This window comes from Lutjanus erythropterus, chromosome 10, assembly GCF_056507025.1.
Source record: "Lutjanus erythropterus isolate fLutEry1 chromosome 10, fLutEry1.hap2, whole genome shotgun sequence".
NCBI classification, from domain to species: Eukaryota; Metazoa; Chordata; class Actinopteri; order Lutjaniformes; family Lutjanidae; genus Lutjanus; species Lutjanus erythropterus.
Window position 1 is genome coordinate 7,596,777 of NC_139326.1, and position 22,278 is coordinate 7,619,054.

General features: G+C 38.6%; 2 protein-coding genes across 2 annotated transcripts; both read left to right on the forward strand.

Annotated features, from left to right (window-relative positions):
* Positions 1–891: 891 nt before the first annotated feature.
* LOC146319969 (uncharacterized) lies at positions 892–2,286 on the forward strand. Its single transcript, XM_084729451.1, has 4 exons — positions 892–967; positions 1,176–1,257; positions 1,428–1,551; positions 2,008–2,286. The coding sequence occupies exons 1-4, from the start codon at positions 965–967 to the stop codon at positions 2,135–2,137; spliced, it is 339 nt and encodes a 112-aa protein (XP_084585577.1). The 5' UTR covers positions 892–964; the 3' UTR covers positions 2,138–2,286.
* Positions 2,287–3,785: 1,499 nt separating this feature from the next.
* Positions 3,786–15,571, forward strand: LOC146319970 (serine/threonine-protein phosphatase 2A 55 kDa regulatory subunit B alpha isoform-like). Its single transcript, XM_084728087.1, has 10 exons — positions 3,786–4,142; positions 4,516–4,593; positions 7,139–7,236; positions 8,494–8,659; positions 8,805–8,917; positions 9,871–10,048; positions 11,354–11,518; positions 12,866–13,035; positions 13,232–13,323; positions 14,617–15,571. Exons 1-10 carry the CDS (start codon positions 4,136–4,138, stop codon positions 14,894–14,896), a joined length of 1,347 nt encoding a protein of 448 aa, XP_084584213.1. The 5' UTR covers positions 3,786–4,135; the 3' UTR covers positions 14,897–15,571.
* The last annotated feature ends 6,707 nt before the right edge of the window (positions 15,572–22,278 follow it).

Genomic DNA, 22,278 nt, shown 5'->3' on the forward strand with positions numbered 1-22,278 from the left:
GTGTAACTGTTTGTACGTGAAAGAGGAGAATTTCTGTTTCAGGAAAATCACGAGTCCTCCACTGATTTTAAACATAACAAATAAATCTGTTAGGCCTGCTTGTCACAAGAAGTACAACTCAGGATGTGTAAACAGTGGTAAAATGTCTTCTGTGGCTCAACAGGAGGTTTCCCAGACTTTGAAAAAGTAGCCCAAAGAGTAAGATTTTGGGCTTTTTTTTTTAAACATAAAGTCAGGATGAGCCAGACTTCTCTCTTGAAAAAAACCCCAATAGTCACTGCATGTTAACATGAAACTATGGATGGACCCAGATTTTCCAAAATAAAAGCCACCTGACAGTAACTGGATGTTAATAAGGAATTCAGAATGAGTAAAATTAAAAGCCCCATAGAATAACTGTAAGAACTGCAGTTGCTGTGTCGTCTTATTTGTGTCAGTTATGTATAGATGTGTAGACATGACATGATAACATGAAGCAGTTCAGCAGATATATGAACTAAGAGTAAAACACTCCTTTGATGTGTGTGTATGTATGTTTTGGGTACTCTGTGTTGACATAGTGCAAATATTTTTAATACATGTCAAATATATTTGTAATACATTTCTCCTGTGTTAAGTAGAAGGATTTTTTTTTTAAAAAAGGCTACGTAGAATTTAAGGGTACATACATGAGGGGGTCCCTTGTCCCTTGTAAGAGGTTCTTGGCTTTGAAAAACTGAGAAACCTCTGGTCTAGACCATTTGTCTATTTGTCCCTGTTGTTTTTTCTGTAAAACAAACACAACCGGCGGTGACCATTTTCAGCAAACCATTGGTCCAAACTGACCCCCCCCCCCCCCCCACCTTCCTCTTATCTAATTCCAAAGGTTCCTGCAGACACACTATTTAAAAGACAGACATTAAAAATGCAACATATGTGAAACTTACTTAAACACATCACAAACCAGACAAGTCTGACTGCCATCATGGTGAGTTTTTAAACTGTTAAGTTACAAAATTGTTTGTTGGTAGCTGTTTTTGGGGTTTGACATGATGAAGTAGCGTAAATCACGGAGGTGAAGAGAGTGATTCTAAAAAGTGATGTTTACCAGTGGATAAAAGTCATATTTAGTTTTGACTCATCATGCTGAGATGAAATATTAAAACTATGATGTTTGTGTCCTTTTTCTTGTGAAGAAATATTTGGTCCTGGCTTTGCTGCTATGTGCTCTGCTGTCACTGTCAAACGCCTCCTGTTACCAAAAGACCACTAACCTGGGTAAACACATACCACACACACAGAGACGTACAGCATATTTATGTTTTTTTTAACATGTTTTTTATGAGAATATCAAAAATTAACACATGATGCTACATTATGAGTCATAATGTAGCATCAGTCACAATTTATGACTGTGCTGAAAAATACTGAGCGTTTTTTCTTTCCAGTCTTCCCGACGGAGAAGCCCACGACTCATTGTCAGGACGACGTTGATGGCACATGGCATGCTGTAGGATCGTCATGGAGAAACAGTCAATGTATGGACTGCACTTGCAATGAATGTTGCACTGCGTAAGTACACAGATCACAACATTTAGGGTTTTTTTGTTCCAAGAGTATATTCATTGATTTTTGCAGATCAAACAATTACAAATAAAACTGATGTTCCCATAACATCAGTATTTTATGACCCGGCAGAGTCATCAATCACCCATCCTTCTCCAGATTCGATTATTGCACATATAAAGGTAGAATCAGTAGGATTTGTCCAAGATGTTCGTACAAAAACCACAATTATGCTGGGATGTCAAATATTGATATTTTTACAAGCACAGCAAAATAATGAGAAAACAAGAAAATACAGGCAGAGAATAGGGTCTCTGCAGATACAACCACCACCACACACTTCTAGTTGATTTTAAGTGATGATAGAAAAGGATTGTTTATATTAGTCAACGCATTATTTTTTAGGAAAATGTTTTATATTATGCCTTTAAGTATGTGTTGTTCTGCACTGTGTAATTGCAGGTATATGAGACCCGTTCAGATGGCTGAAGACTGTGAGTCAGTGTTCGACTCGAAGGCCTGTAAATACAAGGTGCACAAGAGGGGCAACCCAGATGAACAATGTTCATATTATGCTTCAGTGGGAAAGTGATTGTGATCTGCAGGTCTGAAGTGACAAACGGGGAGAGCGACGATGTGTCGATGTGACCCTTCACTGGCTTCCCACAAGGAAACACTGCTTGTGCTGATTGGAACACACAACTGCCATAAATGGAATTTCAAATAAATAAATAAATCATACTTTTCTTTGTGGTTTGCTTTTTTGCATTAATTTTGTTTGTATGAGAAAGAAGAGAATTCCAGAAACAACTGAAAATGGTAGGAAAATTAAAATGACACAGCTGTTGGGTCAAAATAATTCAACCAGCAGTTCAGCCGCGCATGAATCTCTTACTACCCTTTTGACCCAACAAGAGCAACCCAACAGCATGTTTACAGTAGTGCGTGTATATGCTAGCATGTTGCTGTTTATTTCCAAAGTTAATAAAATCTGCTCTTGCATTTATTTTTTATAAATCATCATAAATTTAAAAACCTAGAAAACATATATAGCATCTGATTATGTCAGGGAGGCTGTTTTATCACCATCTTGGCCTTGCTACTGTAACTCCTCCTCTATATCATAGCGGTGCATTTCACTGTTGTTAGTCATTCTAAAGCTACACGCTTTCACTTCCTTCATTCACTGACATTATGTTATACTATATCTGACTGTGATGTGCAGGGGTTGCTTTGATAATCTTGCATTAGGGCCCAGTGCTGACTCCTTACGCCACTGGGTAAAACATAACATGAATAACACTTCAATACATTACCTTGTCCGTGAACATGACTTTTATCTGAGTCATGTTAGATCAGTTTTCATCAGCAATGGTGATTGTTTTAATAAATCCAGCCCTGGTGCCTTGAGCTCCAGTGGGAGAAAATACACTCTATGCACTGAACTTGGTTATTATGCAAAAGTGACATCTGGCAGGTGGAAGAAACTGCAGCAAATCCCATCAAAGTCGGTAGGCAGTTACAGGTGCCACAATAAGTTTGTTGTTTTAAGGTTGCAAACGACTGACTTTATGTTAAGATTTAGATTCACACAGTCTGCACTATGCAACACTTTTTGTTTTAATGTGTCATATAATTCAATAATTGGTGCCTAACAACATATACATATTATAGATGAAACCATATTTTCCTCTTGAATTAAATCTAAAATCACACTGTTATGAATACCATATTTCCTAACGTAAACTTCCTATCAAATCGAGTTCATTTTTGCTGTGACGCCAAAAACCTGCAAGTGCGGGTTAGTTCGATTATAATCCTTAAAACAATTGACATGGGCGGAGCTTAACGGTTGGTGGGGTTCTAATAAGTCCTTGTTACTTTTCATTGAAAATTAAGCGCTCCATAATTCAATTAACCATGTGGACTCCGGGTACAGAAGGTAAAAACCCATGTCTCCGACGGCGCAAGAGTTGCAACCAGATTAAAATTGCATGATGCGCCCTCTCCGCTCTGTGTTTGATGCCTGCTCAACGCCGCCCGCGCTGCGCCATTTTGAAAGTGTAACGCTGGGAGAGGCAAGTCGTATCTGGAGGAGAACCCCAGACCCGCGAAAGATCTCGCGAGAGTGATCAATTTAACTCAAATTATGATCGCTTCCATACCCTCAGTCAAGTTATTTAATCCATAGCGTATGCAAGTCTTAACAATGGCGTTGTCACGTTAGTTAGTTTGGAAAACGTGCACACTGAAGAACAAAACGTACAAATCTCGCGAGAGTTCTTCACAACAAGGGTTCCCCTGTAGTTGCGACCGGAGAAGCAGTGGCGAGGGAAATCTCAAAGTAGAGTGCAAAGTCTAAAATTCAGTACTGAGGATTGCACTTGACTTTCTTTGGTTGAAAACTGTTTCGTGTTGTCTAAAGAAACTGGGCTGAGGACGTATACGGTGTTCGGAGATCCTAACGGCACTCCCAGGTTCATTTCTCCACTGCCTCTCGGTCAGAACCACCCAGCCGACCCGGGTCAGCACTGCTCCAGTCCAGGGCCGGAGCCCGCTACAGAGACACCCTCTGTCCGAGCCGCTCACCATGGCAGGTAAAACTAACGACAAAGAGCATAGACTGTCAGAGTGTCTGAGGTTTAATAATTTCCCAACAGTTAAGGTCCTGTTTGGCATAGACGATGGGTTTGTCCCTCTGTTTTGGTTAACCAGCGCAGGTTAGCTAGCAAGCTACTTCCAGGATGCTAACATGTCACTGACAGTGTGAAAGTGACTGTTTTCCACAACAAACGTGCTCAAACTATTTCATGTACCTGGAAATGTACTGCTTTAATCAAACTATGTCACTAGTATCGGATCACGGGCTCCCTTGTTCTCATATTGCTGGTTTTAGCTAAGTTAGCACCAGGCTAACGCGTGCAAAGTTTGATGGTGGTGTGTTAAAACCTGGGTTTGTGTTCCGTGCAGGGGTCGGTGATGGGAACAGTGATGTGCAGTGGTGCTTTTCCCAAGTCAAAGGAGCGATAGATGATGATGTCGCTGAAGGTAAGTCCATGTGGTGGTCAGTGAACAGTTGCTAATCTGCACTGTCTGATTGGCATCCTGTGCATGCTTGTTTTGAAGTTAGCTTTAAAGGAGTGTTTCACCCAATAAAGAAAATTCAGTCTTTATCTACTCACCCTAATGTTGATTGAAGGTCAGGTTTAGTTTTTTTGGTCCCAAAAACACTGCTTGAGTTTTACAGGAAAACAGCATTGCAGAATCTTAGAATCAATTGAAGGGAATGGTGACCAGTTTTCAAACGTAAAAAAATAATTTAACATAGGAGACCTCCATACTGCTCTTCTGGTATAATCTGAGTTTCCTAAAGTCCCAACATATTGTTCACTTACACATGCACACCGTCACACCACACGCATCCAGTGCAAATGTTGTGCACATGCATGTGGCTCCAAGCTAAGGATCTACAGTGAAGATTTATCCAAAAAATTTAGGTCACCATTCACATCAGTCTGCATGATGGTGAGTAGATAATGACTGAATTTTCATTTTTGGGTGAACTATACCTTTAATGTGACTGCTACACCTCTGTTGGAGGTATGAAAATCATTAAAAGTTATCCAGAGGTTATTATTTTAGATCAGTTCTCAACCTTTTTCCTTAAGGGAAGGTTACTCATAAGTTACATATTTATGGATATTTAATATTCTATTCAATGCAAAATAATAACAGTACAGACCAACTGAAGCTATACAATTAATCCAAAAGTGAACACCATAACTGCAGGGAGTTTGTGTAAGATGAGGGATTTGGATGCATTTTGAGTCTTTTCACAATCAAACATACTAAATTGGCTTCTTTCTTCCTTCCTTCTTTCATTGGGACCCCCAGTTTTGGAGCCAGTATTTCAGAGCATTAAGCTGTTTGCACTGAAGTAAAAAAGTCAGTGGTGTGGCACATTCTTGCTGATAGTCCAGTAGGCCTGTTATGGAATGGTGAAGCTGGCGGATAAGCATAATTGCTGCAGAATGTCACCAGTCACTACTTTTACAAATCCTCAGAGCGTATTTGTCCAGTGTGTGTAATGTACGATTTGCATGCTTGGGAGTGAAATGTATATGAGGATTGAATAGTTGCAGGCTTTTACCTCTGCAGGACATTATTGAAGCTGTGTGGTTGTTTGTTTGTGTAATCAGTTTGCCTTGGTTTAACGTCAAATGTGTTTCACAGAGTGCATTACGGGCCTACTAGGGTCTGATCAGCCAAGTCAGAAGAAAAACTTGAACCAGCTGGCTGACTCTATTATCTGGCCATGCAGATGAGGTTTCTACTGCAAACTCAATGTAATGGAGGGAATTAAATTTGTGGTGCTCAAAGCATTACAAAATGACATTAATGAAACCCTTGACAGCAAGGGTGTTCTCCACAAACTCTGTCTTGGTTACTTAGGATAATCCACATTCACCACAGGTTTTCATGTACTATTTTGGACTAAGTAGTAGTTCTCAATAAAAGCCACTGATGACAATGATGTCCTTGTTTATCTTGACTAGCAGAAACATTGTTTCTGGAAAGATGCTCTGCTTTTGCAGTGGTTAGATACCACTAGGCTTAATTGAGAAAATGTTAAGTGAGAAAATAGATATTTTTCACACAATGCATGGGATAATTAATGCAAATATGAAGAGAAAATGCGTGATTTTTTTTTTTTTTAATCAAGTTTTTACCTCCATGTGAACAAAAAGACCAGTGGTGGACTGTACTCGCCCCTTCATTGTCCAATGAAAAAATTCTCAAGTGCCTGAAACACGTGAAACACGCATGTTTACAGTACATGATGGACTTACTTGTGGATAAAGGTCCACACAGCTGTTTACAGTAAGCTTTGCCTGAGAACAAGTATAAATGTGAGCTTCTACATGTGTCAATACATAGCAATACATAGACTGAAAACTCAACAATACGGTAGTGTAGTATTTGACTCCTCTGTCCCCTTTTGCTTTAAATAGAGTTTGTATGGGGTCAGGTCGTGTCAGGCACTTTGTGTGGAGAGAGGAACAACACCGGCGTCTATATTAAGGATTGCACTGGCTCAGAATAGTGCCAGCCTGTAAACAGGGATTGATTGTTGTGTTGTAGGATCTGATGAGAATGCTTGTCTTTGAAAGGTGCTGAATAGCTGCACATGGCAAGTTTTTTTTTTTTTTTTTTTTTTTTTTTCCCCTCTGCTCCTAAGAGTGTTTGGTCGACATTTAGTTTTATTGCACGCTGCGTTGTGTGTATATATATATACATGTACGTCATTGCTTTGTTGTGTTCTCACCAAGGTTGACATGATCCCTCATACTATAGGAGGACAAAACAGGAGCAAACACTCAACATCTTTAACACTGCTAGAATAATTTTGTGCATCTTTGGGAGGAAATGAATCATTCTACTACAAAAGCTTTGTAGATCAGTGCAAAATATTTTCACATTGAACACACCTCAGTTTTACATAACAACGAGCTCCATTCTGCAGTAGCAGATTAGACTCTGAAAAAAGGGGACTAAGCTTGATTATATTCTAATTACACTTCTGTATTGACAGCGGACATCATATCTACTGTTGAATTCAACCACTCTGGGGAGCTACTAGCCACTGGTGACAAGGGGGGCCGTGTTGTGATCTTTCAGCAGGAGCCAGAGGTAAGTTTTGGTGACTAAACTAAGGCCCTGTTCAGACTGCCAGCTCAAATCTGTTTTTTGTTACATCCAGATCAAAATTGCCAAGTAGAAAATCCAAAATTGCAGAACCAGAACCAAATCACAATTTTTTGAGGAAATGTGTGAGAGAACATCAGCATCATGAAGTACTGTAGTGCTGCGGAGATGCCCTGGCCTAAACTCTTTCTCAAGATGAAAGAAAACGTTTTCGTGTTTGTTTGGTTCAGACCCCAACAAATATCACATCATCACAATTTTAATAGGATTTCTTTCACTAAAAATGAAAATTGTAATGCAAAAATGATCATTCCTGCTAATTGTAACGCATACCACTATTTCAATCAGCATGATCTCGATATTACTTTTTTTTTCCATGATGTGCAGCCCTGATGGGAGTGCATCAGAGCATCTGAGCAGCATGCAGAACACAGAACAACGGTCTGTGGGCAGACGTTGAAATAAATAGTGTGTTGGCCCTTTGAATGGAGGCTTATGTGTTGTCTCTCTCCATTTCTTATGCTTATTTGTTGGAAAGCTGCATTAGCAGTGTGTGTATGCTGCAATCCATTGTACTCAGAAATTCTGAAAAAAACGACCTGGAAAATGGAAAAGTGCAATCGAATGGTCATTCACTTTGGAATTTCAAATCACAGCAGTATGGAATCATCCACATAAGTAGAAACCTTTCCATCAAATTTTACTATTCTTACTACTGTTAAACTTTTACTTTGCAGTTGCCATTTGCTTGATAGACATCTCTGTGAGTGTGTGCTAGCCTACTACTCCAGTCTCTTTTGAAGTGTTCTAATCTGTTAAATCAGCTGCTGTAGATGCTTGTGAAGTTCAGACAATTCGGGTGTCGGTGTTTTCCCGAGCAGATGTACTGTGACGCATTTAGATTGGAAGCTGGGACTACTGACTTGGAACTATCAACTTCTAGCTATCAGTGGATTGCTGCAGTAGTTACGACGCTTATGTCATTACCACAGCAACCTATGCAGATAGGTTGGTGATGTCTGGACACACAAATCCCATTTGATCACTTGTATATAACAGCGCGGACAGTCTGTCCTATAAATCTGTATTGACAAACAAATCTGATTTGTCTGCAGTCCGAACAAAGCCTTAATGTGTAGTTTGACCAAAGAAAAAACGAATATATGCTCGCAGCATAGCTCTACTTAATCATACATCATAATACTTGAACCTAACTCTGATCTGCGGTCTGTCATTTTTCAGAGTAAGAATCAGCCACAGTGTCGAGGAGAGTACAATGTTTACAGCACCTTCCAGAGCCACGAGCCTGAGTTTGACTACCTGAAGAGCCTTGAGATCGAGGAGAAGATCAACAAGATTCGATGGTTGCCTCAGAAGAATGCAGCACAGTTCCTTTTGTCTACAAATGGTTAGTGAACCACTGTATTTTAATTTATTCACTGTACTTGACTTGGTGATATTTAGCTACTTTTTGGCCGCAAGTAATCTAAATTTACAGTCTCGTCTGTTACTGATGGTGCGATTTCATGACCTCTGCTCTTTCTCTTTGGCAGACAAAACCATAAAGCTGTGGAAAATCAGTGAGCGTGACAAGAGACCTGAGGGCTACAATTTGAAGGAAGAAGATGGGCGATACAGAGATTTCAATACTGTCACAACTCTGCGGGTTTGTATAAATCACTTCATCTCTTTCCAAATATGCTGAACATCCCAGTATGCCAGATTTATAGTCACAAGCCACACTTGCAGCTCTGTACTTGCTTTCCATACATTCCTTGAATTAATAAATTAAGATAAAAGATTAAAACAAACTTGTTTGGCTTGTTTGAAAGATACATGAAAGCCAGTACTTTATTGGTGTGTACAGCATCCTTTTATCCCACATGAACAAAAGTATAGTAAAAGTGCACATGTACATCAAGTGTAATTGAGACCAATCATGTTGCACTTTTAAAAGCTTATTAAATTTGAAATAGTTGAAACAAAGATGGTATTGTATCATTTCTTCTCACTGCTGTCTTACAGTTGTGTGTGTTGTCAGTTGTTTTTGATTCGAGCAAACATACCGACATGTTTCACCAGCAAAAGCACAGGTGTAACTAATAGCACGAATGGCTACATCGCAGGAATGGATTGTTAATGTTATTAGTTCCACCTCCTGTGTTTGACAAGTCACAGTGTCTGTCCTGAGTGGAAGGTCTGTTCAGGTTTAGTTTCACTGCACCTTTTGCTCGCTGGTCACATGCACCTCCACTTAAGGAAACTCAGATCTATATTTATTGAATTGTTTCCAAATTTAGACCCAGTTTAACAGACTTATCTGTTACACTAAGCCTTAATCCCTTCTTTCTTTGTTTAAAGCACAATTGACTGTTTCTATGTGTGTATCGGTATTACCGAAACCCTTCCTCTAGCACTACCAGCAAAGTTGCCAGACTTACATGATGAGGAGTATTTGTAGTAATACCTAACGTCTTCACCAGTGCTACAAGAACAATTTGGGACATTTTCTGTGCTTTGGGGGTTGGGAATCACTTTTACTTAAAAAATAAAAAATGAGGACCATATCATGACCACACAACCTACTGTATTTTCCTTGAAACCCGCTTCTTTCTACAGGTACCCGTATTCATGCCCATGGACTTGATGGTGGAAGCCAGCCCTAGACGGGTGTTTGCGAATGCTCACACCTATCATATCAACTCCATTTCAGTCAACAGTGATTGTGAGACCTACCTGTCTGCAGACGACCTGCGCATTAACCTCTGGAATCTGGAGATCACTGACCGCAGCTTTAGTATCCTTTATTTTAATTCCACACAGCCATCATGCTCTGTAGACCTTAACACGATTCATGATAGTTATTCCTGTATACGTTAATTATGTCTCTTGTGCAAAAAGTTGTTGCACGTTAAGACTTCTAACTGTACTGGGAAATGCAACCTCTAGCTTATATAAACATTTCCCATGTGCTTGGGCATTTTAGTTTCTAAGAAGTAACCTTTCTTGTCATTTGGACATGTTTTTGTTTTTGTTCTGGTCCCCTCTAATTAAGAAAAAAGTTTCAAACTGGTAGTCTATTGTAAGTGAATATATGTTTGTGGGAGTTATCTCCTGTCTGTTTATGTACACCTGCCCACTGCACATCAGTCAGACTGTGCGTCACTTAGTCCAAGCAAAAACTCTGAAACCCACTGCTTTTTATGACACATTTTTCTGATCCATGTTAAGGGAATAAATGAGTTGCTGTTGATCATGTAGGCAGTACAACAATGATTTTGTGGCTGTGTACTGGTGTTTTAAGCTTTGTTTTAAAGGAGACAAGTAGACGGTACTTTTAAAGTAGACAAAGTGTTTGAAGGCTGTCTGAACATTTAAAATGTTTTGCATTGGTGTCTACCACAGTGCTATATATGATAATACCACCAGATGTCCCCAAAGTAAGGAATTCTAACTTCTGTACATATAGTGGTTCTAACAGTTTCAAGTGTGGAAGTTTGACCTTAAAGTAGCATTAGTGTAAAGTAATGCTTTAGTCCTCAGTTGAGCTAACAACATGACATTCTGTTGAGGAAGTTGTCGTCATTCAGAGCAGTGAATTATGTGCCAGACAAATGCTCTTGTTGATGCTGACACCCTGCTAGTTCAGAAAACCTCTAGTAGATGGCATCCAGACTGCATGATCACATACAGGGAAGCATTTTTTTGACCAGTGAATTATTTCATCATACCATTTCCATAGCCATGCAAAACCTTTTGGGCCACTGGCAGTCTGTGTTTATACTCTAAGTAAAACCTTTTTCCTCAGATTGCTGAAGAACTTCTTTCTTTTGTTCAATCATTTTGTTTTCAGTTTGTACTTGGATTCATACATTAATGTTGCCCTTAAAAAGAATGGCACATAACACAAATACCAGGCCCAGATAACTGTACAATCAGACTAATTAACTAACAGGAAAGGAAAAGAAACAAACCGTTTTGTAACAGGGTAAAAACCATATGTTTAGCAACTTTTATTGTAGTTATGATATTGAGGATGGTGATATGTTTGTGTTGTCTGTACTGTCTGTTTAGCCCTTTGACCTTAACTTCACTTCTTCAGATATTGTTGACATTAAGCCAGCGAATATGGAGGAGCTGACGGAGGTGATCACAGCGGCAGAGTTCCACCCCAACCAATGCAACACTTTTGTCTACAGCAGCAGCAAGGGCACCATCCGCATGTGTGACATGAGGGCATCCGCTCTGTGCGACAAGCATGCCAAAAGTAAGCTAATTTAATTTATGTTGTGTGCCTTTAGGGGAGCTGTTGAATTCTAAGGTGTGCCTGTGGTATCCCTAAGGGAACTGGATGATAGACAATGAAACTAGAATAAGTTAAAAAGGCTAAAGGGGGGAGAGATGACTCTGCATCGTCAAACTAGGTTCCCGAGACAGTGTGATCCATACAGTTTGTGCTGCTGTAAGATGGTTTTATTCTGTGAATTTATTCACTTACAGCTCAGCAATTTTACTTACATAACACATATCCCTCAGTTTAGAATCTATATCGCTCATAAGAAACATCATTGGGTAAAGAATCTGTGAAACAGTGATGCTTTTACAGCCAATGTAAGCACCTGGCCAGATTATGAATTCTGCATCTTATCATGGTGATCCAGCCAGGTTAAAAGAGAGCCACCTTTGTGACACTGAAAACTGACTTTAGCCTCAACATGAGAAGTCTTAATTTGAGAAGTGCCATACCTCTGTGTGAGCTGTCAAGCCCTGTGGAAAGTGAAAGGTTGTCAGCCACCAGTTATCTTGATAACTCTTTGGAAAAGAGAGTAAAATCTTTGAGCCAACCACAAAACTGGCAATAATGAGAGTCAAACTTGGGACCTTTAACATCTGACCCAGTACCACATTGGCAAGTTTCCACAAGTCACACTTTCCTGAAGAAAAGTCTAAATTGCCAAATGCCATACACCTGTGTGAGCTCAATAGTCTTGTGAAAGTGTGTTGAGGTTGCTAAATGTGTTTATTGAAGGTGTGCACAGAATTTAAATGAAGTATGGAACCTCAAGTTTAAAAACAGTGAAGAAAGATTCAACCTTTAGCTGCCATATATGGGAGCTTCCCAGTGCCCTCCTTATATTTAAAGGTATAATATTTCCCTAAGACAGTGTGCAGACTTCCTTTCAATTATAGCTCATGACCCACTGGAAGTGCATGGTGGTATCTGCATCAGTAGAAACCCTGTTGGTATTTACTTATTGTCATTTTTTTGCTGTGCTCGGGACAGTTTACCAACTTAAAATGTTGGTATTTGACATCCTAGGAATTATGCTTTCTGGTGCATTTACAAACAGCTCGAGCAAATCCTATTGATTCTATCTGTAAGGGTTACATTTTCAAAACTGCGGTTTCTCATATAGATTTTTAAATTTTAGAGAAAGCAGGCTTGTAGAAACATGTACTATAGTACGTTTGCCAAAATTGTGGGATTGAGATTACAGATAGAACACAGTAGTGCATCCTTATACTATTAAACTGAGTTGTGTATATATTGCTGTATTAAACTGTGCCCAGCTGTATAAAGGGTATACTCATGTCATGCATCCTTCTCTTTCAGTGTTTGAAGAGCCAGAGGATCCAAACAATCGTTCGTTCTTTTCTGAAATCATCTCATCCATCTCTGATGTAAAGTTCAGCCACAGTGGACGCTACATGATGACCCGTGACTACCTGTCTGTCAAAATCTGGGATCTCAACATGGAGACCCGGCCAGTAGAGACATATCAGGTCTGTCACCGTTGCTTTGCTAAGACAAAAGTAATATTGTTATACCTGTTTTTCTGCAGATTGTAAGGCCTGATGTCATTCTACTGTCTCTCCACTGGAGGGCAGTGTTTCGCAGAAGTCATAATGTAATGTTATTTTCACTCTTGCACAACTGTTGATTATGACTACTTCACCTTTATTATTATCATGTTCTCAGGTGCATGAATATCTCAGGAGTAAGTTGTGTTCACTGTATGAGAATGACTGCATCTTCGACAAGTTTGAGTGCTGTTGGAATGGAAACGACAGGTCAGTATCTATATTATATGCACTATTGAGGTAAAAAAAAGATGCCTTCTGGAGAATTTCACTCTGACAGACTAAAATTTACATTTGAACAACTAATTTTTGGGCTTTTCTTGTTTTTTTTTTAAATTATACCTTTGGAATTCCCCACACATTCAACATGCATGACACATGCAAATGTTTTGGGCTGACTGTTATTTGATGCAGCTGAACCCACTGACACTGACCTTATCAATTACTGTGGTTATCTGCTCATTGCAGGTTTGGGTGGCCGAGTGGTATTTTGTACACGTTCCTGTAGTGGTTTGTGACAGAACCTACACTTGTGTAGGGCAGGGGAAATTTAACAATAGTGTGATATGAAACTAGATAACGTTTTAGATTTTGGATATTGTGTTACGGCACAAGCGTTGTGTTTTTCTGGTTTTAAAGCTGCATTGCAGAAAATTTATGTAATGTTTTGTACTTAGCAGACTGTTAAAGCTATTCTATTTTTTGCTTTTACCCAGTTAGTAAAGGGGATGGGCAATATGACAATTTTTGATCATGATCAAAGGCTACCACAGTCTACTTTTTAGGCAAGTCTGTTCCCAAACATGTCTCTTATCTTGCGGCTGACGATACACATTATGTGTACAACATGTTATGCATGCATAAGCTAATTATTAACAAAAGCAGAAGAAAACGGGTCAAACTGAGTGTTAAGGAATTTTGTTGGATCATGTTGGATATGATGGCAAACAATAAATAAATGAACAAGTCAGCAGAGTGTAAACATTTATCATTTTTTAATACTTTGTACTTTATTTGGCCCAGTCTTGTAATTCTGTTAGCTTGTGACCGACCAGCACCAGAGTAATCCTAAAAGTCATCAAAAATAAGCATCTACAACTTTTTTTCTGATTATATTGCTTTTGGCTTCTATTTTTGACTTCAAATCTAATTTAGATTTTAATTGACATTTTGAAATCTGTGTAGTATCTTTAATGCAATATTGCATTTTAATGGTGCAAATGGCGTCTGGCTGTAGCCTGCAGGGTATTTAAGAGCTGAAACAACAGTTCAGGTCATGATTGCGATTAAATTATTATTTTTTGGACGGATTGTCCACCCCTACTTAGCTGTTATGTCCTCATTATTGATGATTATATAAAATCGTTGTGTTTCATGAAAGCACCAAAAGTCCTTTTTACAACATTGTTGTAGTATCATTATTGAAGGTATTTGGCCAAAAATATCATGACATTTCATTTTGTCCGTATCATCACTCACTCATACCTCTCTGTCTCTTTGCAGTGTTGTGATGACCGGCTCCTACAATAACTTCTTCAGGATGTTCGACAGAGGCTATCGGCAGGACGTGACTCTAGAGGCGTCACGGGAGAACAGCAAGCCACGGTCGGTCCTGAAACCTCGCAAAGTAAGCACAGGTGGGAAGCGCAAAAAGGATGAGATCAGTGTAGACAGTCTGGACTTTAACAAGAAGATCCTGCACACTGCCTGGCATCCCCTGGACAACATTATTGCTGTGGCCACCACCAACAATCTGTACATATTCCAGGAAAAAATGAACTAGCATTTGTTGAACCGCTCAGATCCCAGTTTCTGCTTGAGCCCCACTGCTCTGACACATACATACAAACAAAGTATCTGTCTGTCTTTGGTTAAATCCCCAAGTCTTGATATGATCTGCCCTTGGTGATTCTAGTATGAATGTGACAAGACTTGCTCTATCAACAACAAACGGTGGCATTATTACAGTACATCAAAGCAGGCTATCACAAGCACGTTTTCCATGTGTATTACTAATAAAAACATTCAGGGTTTGTAGATCTGAGCCCAGAATTTGGGATTTAGTTTCACAGGTTTTCTCCATTAGGGGAGCACTCCATTCACCAAGCTACTGTTTGCATCTCCACTACATCCCAAACCAAAGGGAAAATGTGTTGATACACACATTTGGGTAGTTTGTTTCGTTATTCTTTTGTGCCATCATGACATAATTAATTTTTATGTCATAGCTACCAATTGTTAAGTTTTTGTAGCTACCATTTTTTTTATTAGTTTTGAATAGGAAATTCTTTCTACTGTTTGTACGTCTTTCTTTCACCAAGTTCCTTTTGGCACCGGCCTGAGACACTGCTAATACAAGCTGTCAACACTCCCATTATTGGCCCCGAGTATATGTCAAGTTGCCAAGTTAACTTACCACTCCGTTCCTGATGTATATTAAAGTGATGCTGTAAAAGGACTATTCTAGTCTTTTATAATGTTTTAGCTCATTTTCAAAAGATACTGTAGAGCCTACATTACTGCTAACCTTTTCCCATAACATACAATATTTTATTGATAAAATTTTGAACTTGAGTGCAGCCAGTGCAACTTCAGTGAAACTGACTTGATGTGTATTCCCTCACAGTGAACTTTTTGTCTTTGATTAAGTCAAAGTAATGTTCGGTAATGTAGTTGCAAGCAGGAAAACTTGAACAGCTGTCAGTCATGATGTGAAACCCCGTTTTTATAGCATCAACTAACTAATTAAAACCAAAGGTAGTGGAAAAATGAATACTTGAACATACCACACATACTACAATAGACCTTTTCCACCATCATGGAACAGACCCAATCCAGCTCACGCACCTAATTTTAAATTTTTCCTAGGGAACCAAAGTGGATGTGTCTTATTCTACAGATCAATACCCTTTGTTGATTACAAAGGTTTGGCTCAAAACTGGTGAAGACATGGACTGGTTGCACCAAGATTCCAGGAATCTTGAATGGAATTGTTTCAATACTGAGAAATAATTTAGTGCAAAAGAGCCCTGTGATAAGAACTATAACAGTGGTGAACAACTCCATTTCATCATGGGCCAAGTCAGCTTTATGGTTGCCTTCAAAAAATCGGTTGTAAATGTAACGTCTTGCCTAGACCACAAACTGTCTATATAGGAACAGTATTACACTCTGTCTACGTTACAAAATGTGGATAAAATAAATTCTCAGTGCCTTTTTACTGGGCATCAACCTCACATTTAAGCACGTATTGTCAAAAAAACTAGAAAAACAAAAACTCAGCTCATGTTTACGGCTGTCAGATGCAGCTGCGACGTGAGACACATGGAGCTGATACAGACAAAATGCACAAAAGCATTTCTGTTGTGTGAGACGTGTGAGTGAAAAATGCGTCTGACTGGGGGGGTAAGATTAAATGTATCAACTTGTTCTCATCTTAAATAGTTACCTCTACATTTGATCATTTGTTTTAGTAATAACTAATATGAAATGAAATGAAAGCAAAAGCCTTTATTCTTTGTTAGCCCTTTGGCTCATGCCCCATTTGCTAAGATGAAGGGGGTGGGGTTTATGAACTATACTGCAACCAGCCACCAGGGGGCGGTAAAGATGTTCTGTCTTCACTTTTGGAGAGCCGTAATGTTGTCCATCTTTATATATGTCAATGCTTTTGAAGAGCTGAAACACAAAACTGTAGTTCTGGCAGCTTAATTTTCAACCTTATTAAATGTTCACTGAGCTGGATTACTCATCTCAAGCAAGATTGAAGTCTGTAAATTGAGGTATTGAAATGGCTACTTTAAGGGAAATGGTCAGCAGTAATGTATAATTTCTAGTTAATGGCCAAAAAATTAGTGTTGCTCTGTGACATGGACACGAGAATGGTGTGCATGCGCATTCGTCAGGTATTTTGGGAGTTAAATGGGGGCTAACCATGCCAAAGTAACCAGTCCTATACAAAGTTATATTCCTTTAAAGCTGTCTTGCAGACAAGGTGCAGACTGGTCACCCTTGCACATGTGTGGACCACCATATGAAGCTCAGGACAAAAGCTTATACAGTATATACGTGAAAGGTTGTGATGGTGTGATGTAGCCTAAATCTCTCGTGGTCTGTGGCACCAAAATTGACTGTCGCTGCCAGCTTCCCCACAAAGCCTGTTGTTTTGCTGCAGATTGATCGACCGCTTTACCCTCTGGATCTAGTTTCTGTTTGTAGTTTTTTTTAAATGATGTTTTGTACTGTACCTGATGATAACAGAAGAAAAATCACTATAGCTGATTTATTTTTGTATAAATTAAGGCAATAGGATTACAGTCTGATCACTGTAGTTTCTTTAGCTGTCTATCTCAGACTGATTGTAGATGGAAGGTTGCCTGACGGTTGGGTAACATTTTTGTCATGACTTTGGGAAATTTTGTTAATTCTGGCAGGTATTTCTTTAAAGGGACAGTTCGCACCCAAATCAAAAATGCATTTTTCCTCTGGCTTGTAGTTCTGTCTATCCATTTAGACAGTTTTGGTGTGAGCTGCAGAATTTTGGAGATTGTGGCTGGAGAGATGTCTGCCCTCTCGTCAATATAATGGAACTAAATGGCACTTGGTTTGAGGGGTTCAAAGCACTAAAAACTGCTTTCTTTGTAGAGTAGAATCTATTAGAACTACAATTTTTTTTTTTTTTTAAATATATTTAGAGCCATTTAGTCCCATTATATGGGAGATAAGGCAGACATCTCTACAGCCAATATCTCCAAAATTCTGCAGTTCACACCAAAACTATCTAGATGGATACATGTCACTACAAGCAAAGGAAAAATGTTTTTGTTTTTTTTGTTTTTTTATTTTAATGTGAACTGTTCCTTTTTAAAAACAAAAGACTTTGTGACATCAAGGAACTGTGTCGTTCCTGACGTGAGATGTCCAAATAAAAGTATTTTCAGGCGTCAGTACCTCTGTAGTCAAAAGCACTATAACAGTTTATTTTTTTAATTTGGCTGACTGTAACTGATGTTTATGTAAAACTTATTTGGATGCTTCAGAGCTGATTTAGATCTTAATGTTCTGTTTTTGTGCCATGGTTTTTGTTTGTGAATCATTTTGCTCGCTGTGAAAGAATTAGGCCTTTTTGTGGGTCTAAATGGGAAAGACATTTTAATGAAAATGAAATGTTAAAACTGTTAACTCGAGTTCTCTCTAAAGGAAGTCAAGTTGGTTGACTAGGCAGAGTTACTGATTTTTAATTATTGTATGAAATGTCTTCTCTCTCCTGTGATGCAGGAGAATATGGACGTGTTTATTTAAAAAGGAGAATTTGTGAAGCACTTGGTTGTTGTATGGAAGCGGTTATTCATGGTGACTGTTTTGGGAAAATACTTAAAGAAATGAACTCTGCTGTTTCTCTGCTGCACTATGCTTCAGTCACATGCTGCCAATTCTCTTCTGGAGCAAACAGGTTGATTATAGCTCAGTTTTCCACTTCATTAAAATTACATTTTGATGACAGATTAAGCCATTGAATCAGGGCATGAAGCTCACTGGTCCATTGGATCATGTTTATGTAAGATGATTTTTGCCATTCCTACCTTAGAGAACTGATGTCCAGTCACAAGGATGCCACCAAAATAACCACCCATCTCTACATGTGGTGTTAAGCTACTGTTGAGTGTCACTCTCTCAGGGCTCTGGGTTATGTCCTCTTGTAATAAGACACTTTACTAATCTCTATTTTACAACCTTTTGAAAAACAACTTTTCTTTGTTGTCTATTATGAGATTGTTTGAAGGTCATTCAAGATGTTTTCCTCATGTCACATATGTATAAACCTGTATAATGTGGCACATTTGTTCCGTTCCACCTTCCAACCTTGACAGGTTTAGCCAATCAATTAGCCATAGGGATGCACAATATTGACTTTTTGCCAATCTCTCCTGCAGTGTAATTAATGTTTTATTATGCTTACTCTTATTTTGATGGCCCACTGGCAGATGCAAACATAAAATACAGTGTTTTTAAAAATGTACACATGTACTGGGCAGAAAAAGAAAACTATTGCTGACAGTTATTTTGCTCTGTTTTTTGCCTCATAAAGTTGTCATAATGATCAAGATGACGGTTCGTAAGCTGGACAGTTAAATTTGTAATGTTGAAGGAATGAGATTTGGCTTCTCCTTGCCAAATACAACTTTGATATCTGTTTCAGACGCATCAAAAAAGCGTCCATGCAGCAGACATTCTTGAGTTGCATGCACATAATTGCCTCTCCTTAAATCCTGCCCCTTTTCGCTCTTATCTCCAATAACAATTGAGAAAGCTTTTTAATCCATCAGAGCCTCAGTCAGCTTTCTCCTTCTGCAGTTTCCTGCACTTGGATATGTGCTAGACTCATCTATGTTGAACAGAACCAAATTTTGTAGATGGTTAAAAGATGTAGGATCCCCATTTGCTGCTACCAGGGTAGCAACTATTCTTCCCTGGGTCCACATATAAAACATACAAAGACATACATCATACATTGCACGCCCCTACCACCACCCAAATTCCCATCCTACCCACCCCACACCCAGATCGTCCCTTACAGTATCATAAGAAAATACACACAAGTGGTATTTTTAGTAAATTGCCAAGCAGCGCTCAAACTAAGAAATATACGGAAAATATACAAAAAACAAGTAGACAGTGGCTAACAAAAAAGGTAGCTAAAGATAGCAAATGTTAGCAAAATGCTATTAACTAATCTATATCAAATGATAGATGTAAATATCATTTCATCTAGATTAGTCACATAGCGTTTTGCTATGCAGTGAAAAAGGGCAGAACATAGGAAGGGTCAATTAAAGCATTGTCTTGCCATAAATGTTCATTTTAGGCTGATACATATTTTATTTTAAAGCTTTTATTGGCAAATAACGATGACGTGCAGATATTATTGTGCATCCCTTCTTAGCCACCAGTCAACAAGGAGAGTTGCCCGTTCAAATTATGAGATCAGTGATCAGCCTTGTCCTGTCAGTCATCCAAAGGAAGCACTCCTTCACTGTTGAATACCTGTTGTTCCAACAACCTGATGAAAGATGTGAGAAATGTATGAAAATGCAAAAAAAAAAAAAAAAATCTGTATAAAAAGTTTTGTATCTGAAGTGGCAAGTTTCCTTTTCAGCTTTTTAAAAAAAACCCACAGATGGTCATCGCAGGCTGTACGAGTGTCAGAGCATTATTGGAAAAACATCACTAACGTTCATAAAAGATAAACAACTAACCAATAATCTTTTTCACTTCCCCTCATATTGTCTTCATAGCTATTATTCAAGGCTATAAATCACAAAGATGTTCAGAAGAACCCTAATGCCTTTCTTATAGCATTAAGAAGAAATAAGATAATCAAGTATGTTTCTTGAACTCTCTGGTGTGCCAGACAGGAGACTGCTCAGGGGAATTTACGCTGCTCTGTGATCAAAACCTTGTATCTTCAAAAAAAAACAAAAAACAAAAAAAAAACAGCAGCTTTTCAGGACTTTATTATTAAAACTGCCTTATTTACAGGTAGAGCATACAGTTTTTGAAATTCAAGTTGCTATAATGTTTTTTTAACATGAACCTTGGATCAACACAACATGAAATCTCAAGGAAACTGTCTAAATTGGAGTTATGAGGTTTTTCCACTTGAAGCAGCATAATGTACATGTCTAATGTATCACAGGAGTTGAAAACAAAAATGCACTTTTTATTTTTGTGAATTTCATTAATTTGTATGTTTTTGTTTATTTCTTTCAAGGGGCTCTCGAATAAAGATTGTAGGAGAGTTTTGGTGATCTGTTTTGGGAAAAAAAAAAAACTACAAATGGTTCATTGTACAGCGATGTTTATCTTTGTCAAATGGAATAAAGTACAATTTAGATGAAAAGTAATAAAGAATTTCAAACCTAAATCTTTTTGAGAAAATGAAGTGTTTTATGGTCTGTGTGTGAAAAATTATGAGAAATTATCACATGATTAGTAGCTTCCTTGAGATAGGCGGCTGCTTTGAATTACAGTAGCATACCATGCTGGTTATAAGTCACAAAAGCATTTCAAAACATGGTCAGGCATTTTAGGACTATTTCATCAGCAAGCAAGAGTTGCTGCAGTGCTTTCAATATATATTTCACATCCCTGCCAGACACTGCTGCTGCTTACTAAAATAATTGTTTAAGAATGTATTTGTGTAAATCACTTTGTGGTAATTATTGCTGCTCAAAGCCATGAATGATGGCGAGACTGGATATAAAACTAGTTGTACACTTGATAGCGATAACTATCGTTAGGTTCCAATACTGTTTATTGAACAAAACAACAGCATGTGCATGGCTACATGGTCAGCTGTGATCGCTGCCACCTGTCCTGGTGAGTTCACCTATTTACCTGCTTGCTTCCATACGCCACCCAGTGTTCAAAAAGAATTATAACAAATAACTCATACTTATGAGTTACTATACATACATACTTACTATACTTACTTACTTCTTACTGCTTGACTCTGTCAGCCCTGTGATAAACTGGCAGCTTGTCCAGGGTGTACCCTGCTGCTCGCCTGACATCAGCTGGAATTGACTTCAGCCCTCTGCAACCCTTCAACCCTTATAATTTAGATAATGGATGGACATCTAATTGCAACCCCTCTGACCTTTCCCAGATTTAGATCTTAAGAGCAGAGAGATGCCACTGATGAATCAATTAGCAAATAATTATTTAACACAGTAGTTTTATGACACTTCCCACCATCTCAATCCTAATGGGATCACTTTCCAGCTCTGGGGGCTGGTTGATAGCGCAGGTCTAGAAGGCAGAAGGTTATTTGACTGCTGTCTCCCTCTATGTAATGTCCATCAGTCAGTAGAGAAGCAATGGTAAAATTTTGTTATGTTCCAAACTTGTGTAGTTACAGTAGATAACTCCACACAAATGGTAAAAAAAAGAGAAATTAAAACTATTACAAGGGTTTCTGGTGAAAGATGGTTGATTGTGGTTAATGCAAAAGTGAGTAAACTACCACCTTGTTTCCCTGTAGAAGCTGTATGAAGGGAACAGGACCTGCTTGAGGGTCTAAAAGAAATTTGACCTCTAATCCAGAAGGCTTGTGTGAAATTAAAGTGAAACGTCTTCAAGAACCTCAAGCTTCGTAAAGCTTCT

Coding starts and splice junctions, on each gene's coding strand:
- LOC146319969 (XM_084729451.1), top strand. Junction 1,258..1,427: donor CCAAAAGACCACTAACCTGG/GTAAACACATAC, acceptor TTTTCTTTCCAG/TCTTCCCGACGGAGAAGCCC. Junction 1,552..2,007: donor TGCAATGAATGTTGCACTGC/GTAAGTACACAG, acceptor GTGTAATTGCAG/GTATATGAGACCCGTTCAGA.
- LOC146319970 (XM_084728087.1), top strand. Junction 7,237..8,493: donor TCTTTCAGCAGGAGCCAGAG/GTAAGTTTTGGT, acceptor GTCATTTTTCAG/AGTAAGAATCAGCCACAGTG. Junction 13,036..13,231: donor GGCCAGTAGAGACATATCAG/GTCTGTCACCGT, acceptor TCATGTTCTCAG/GTGCATGAATATCTCAGGAG.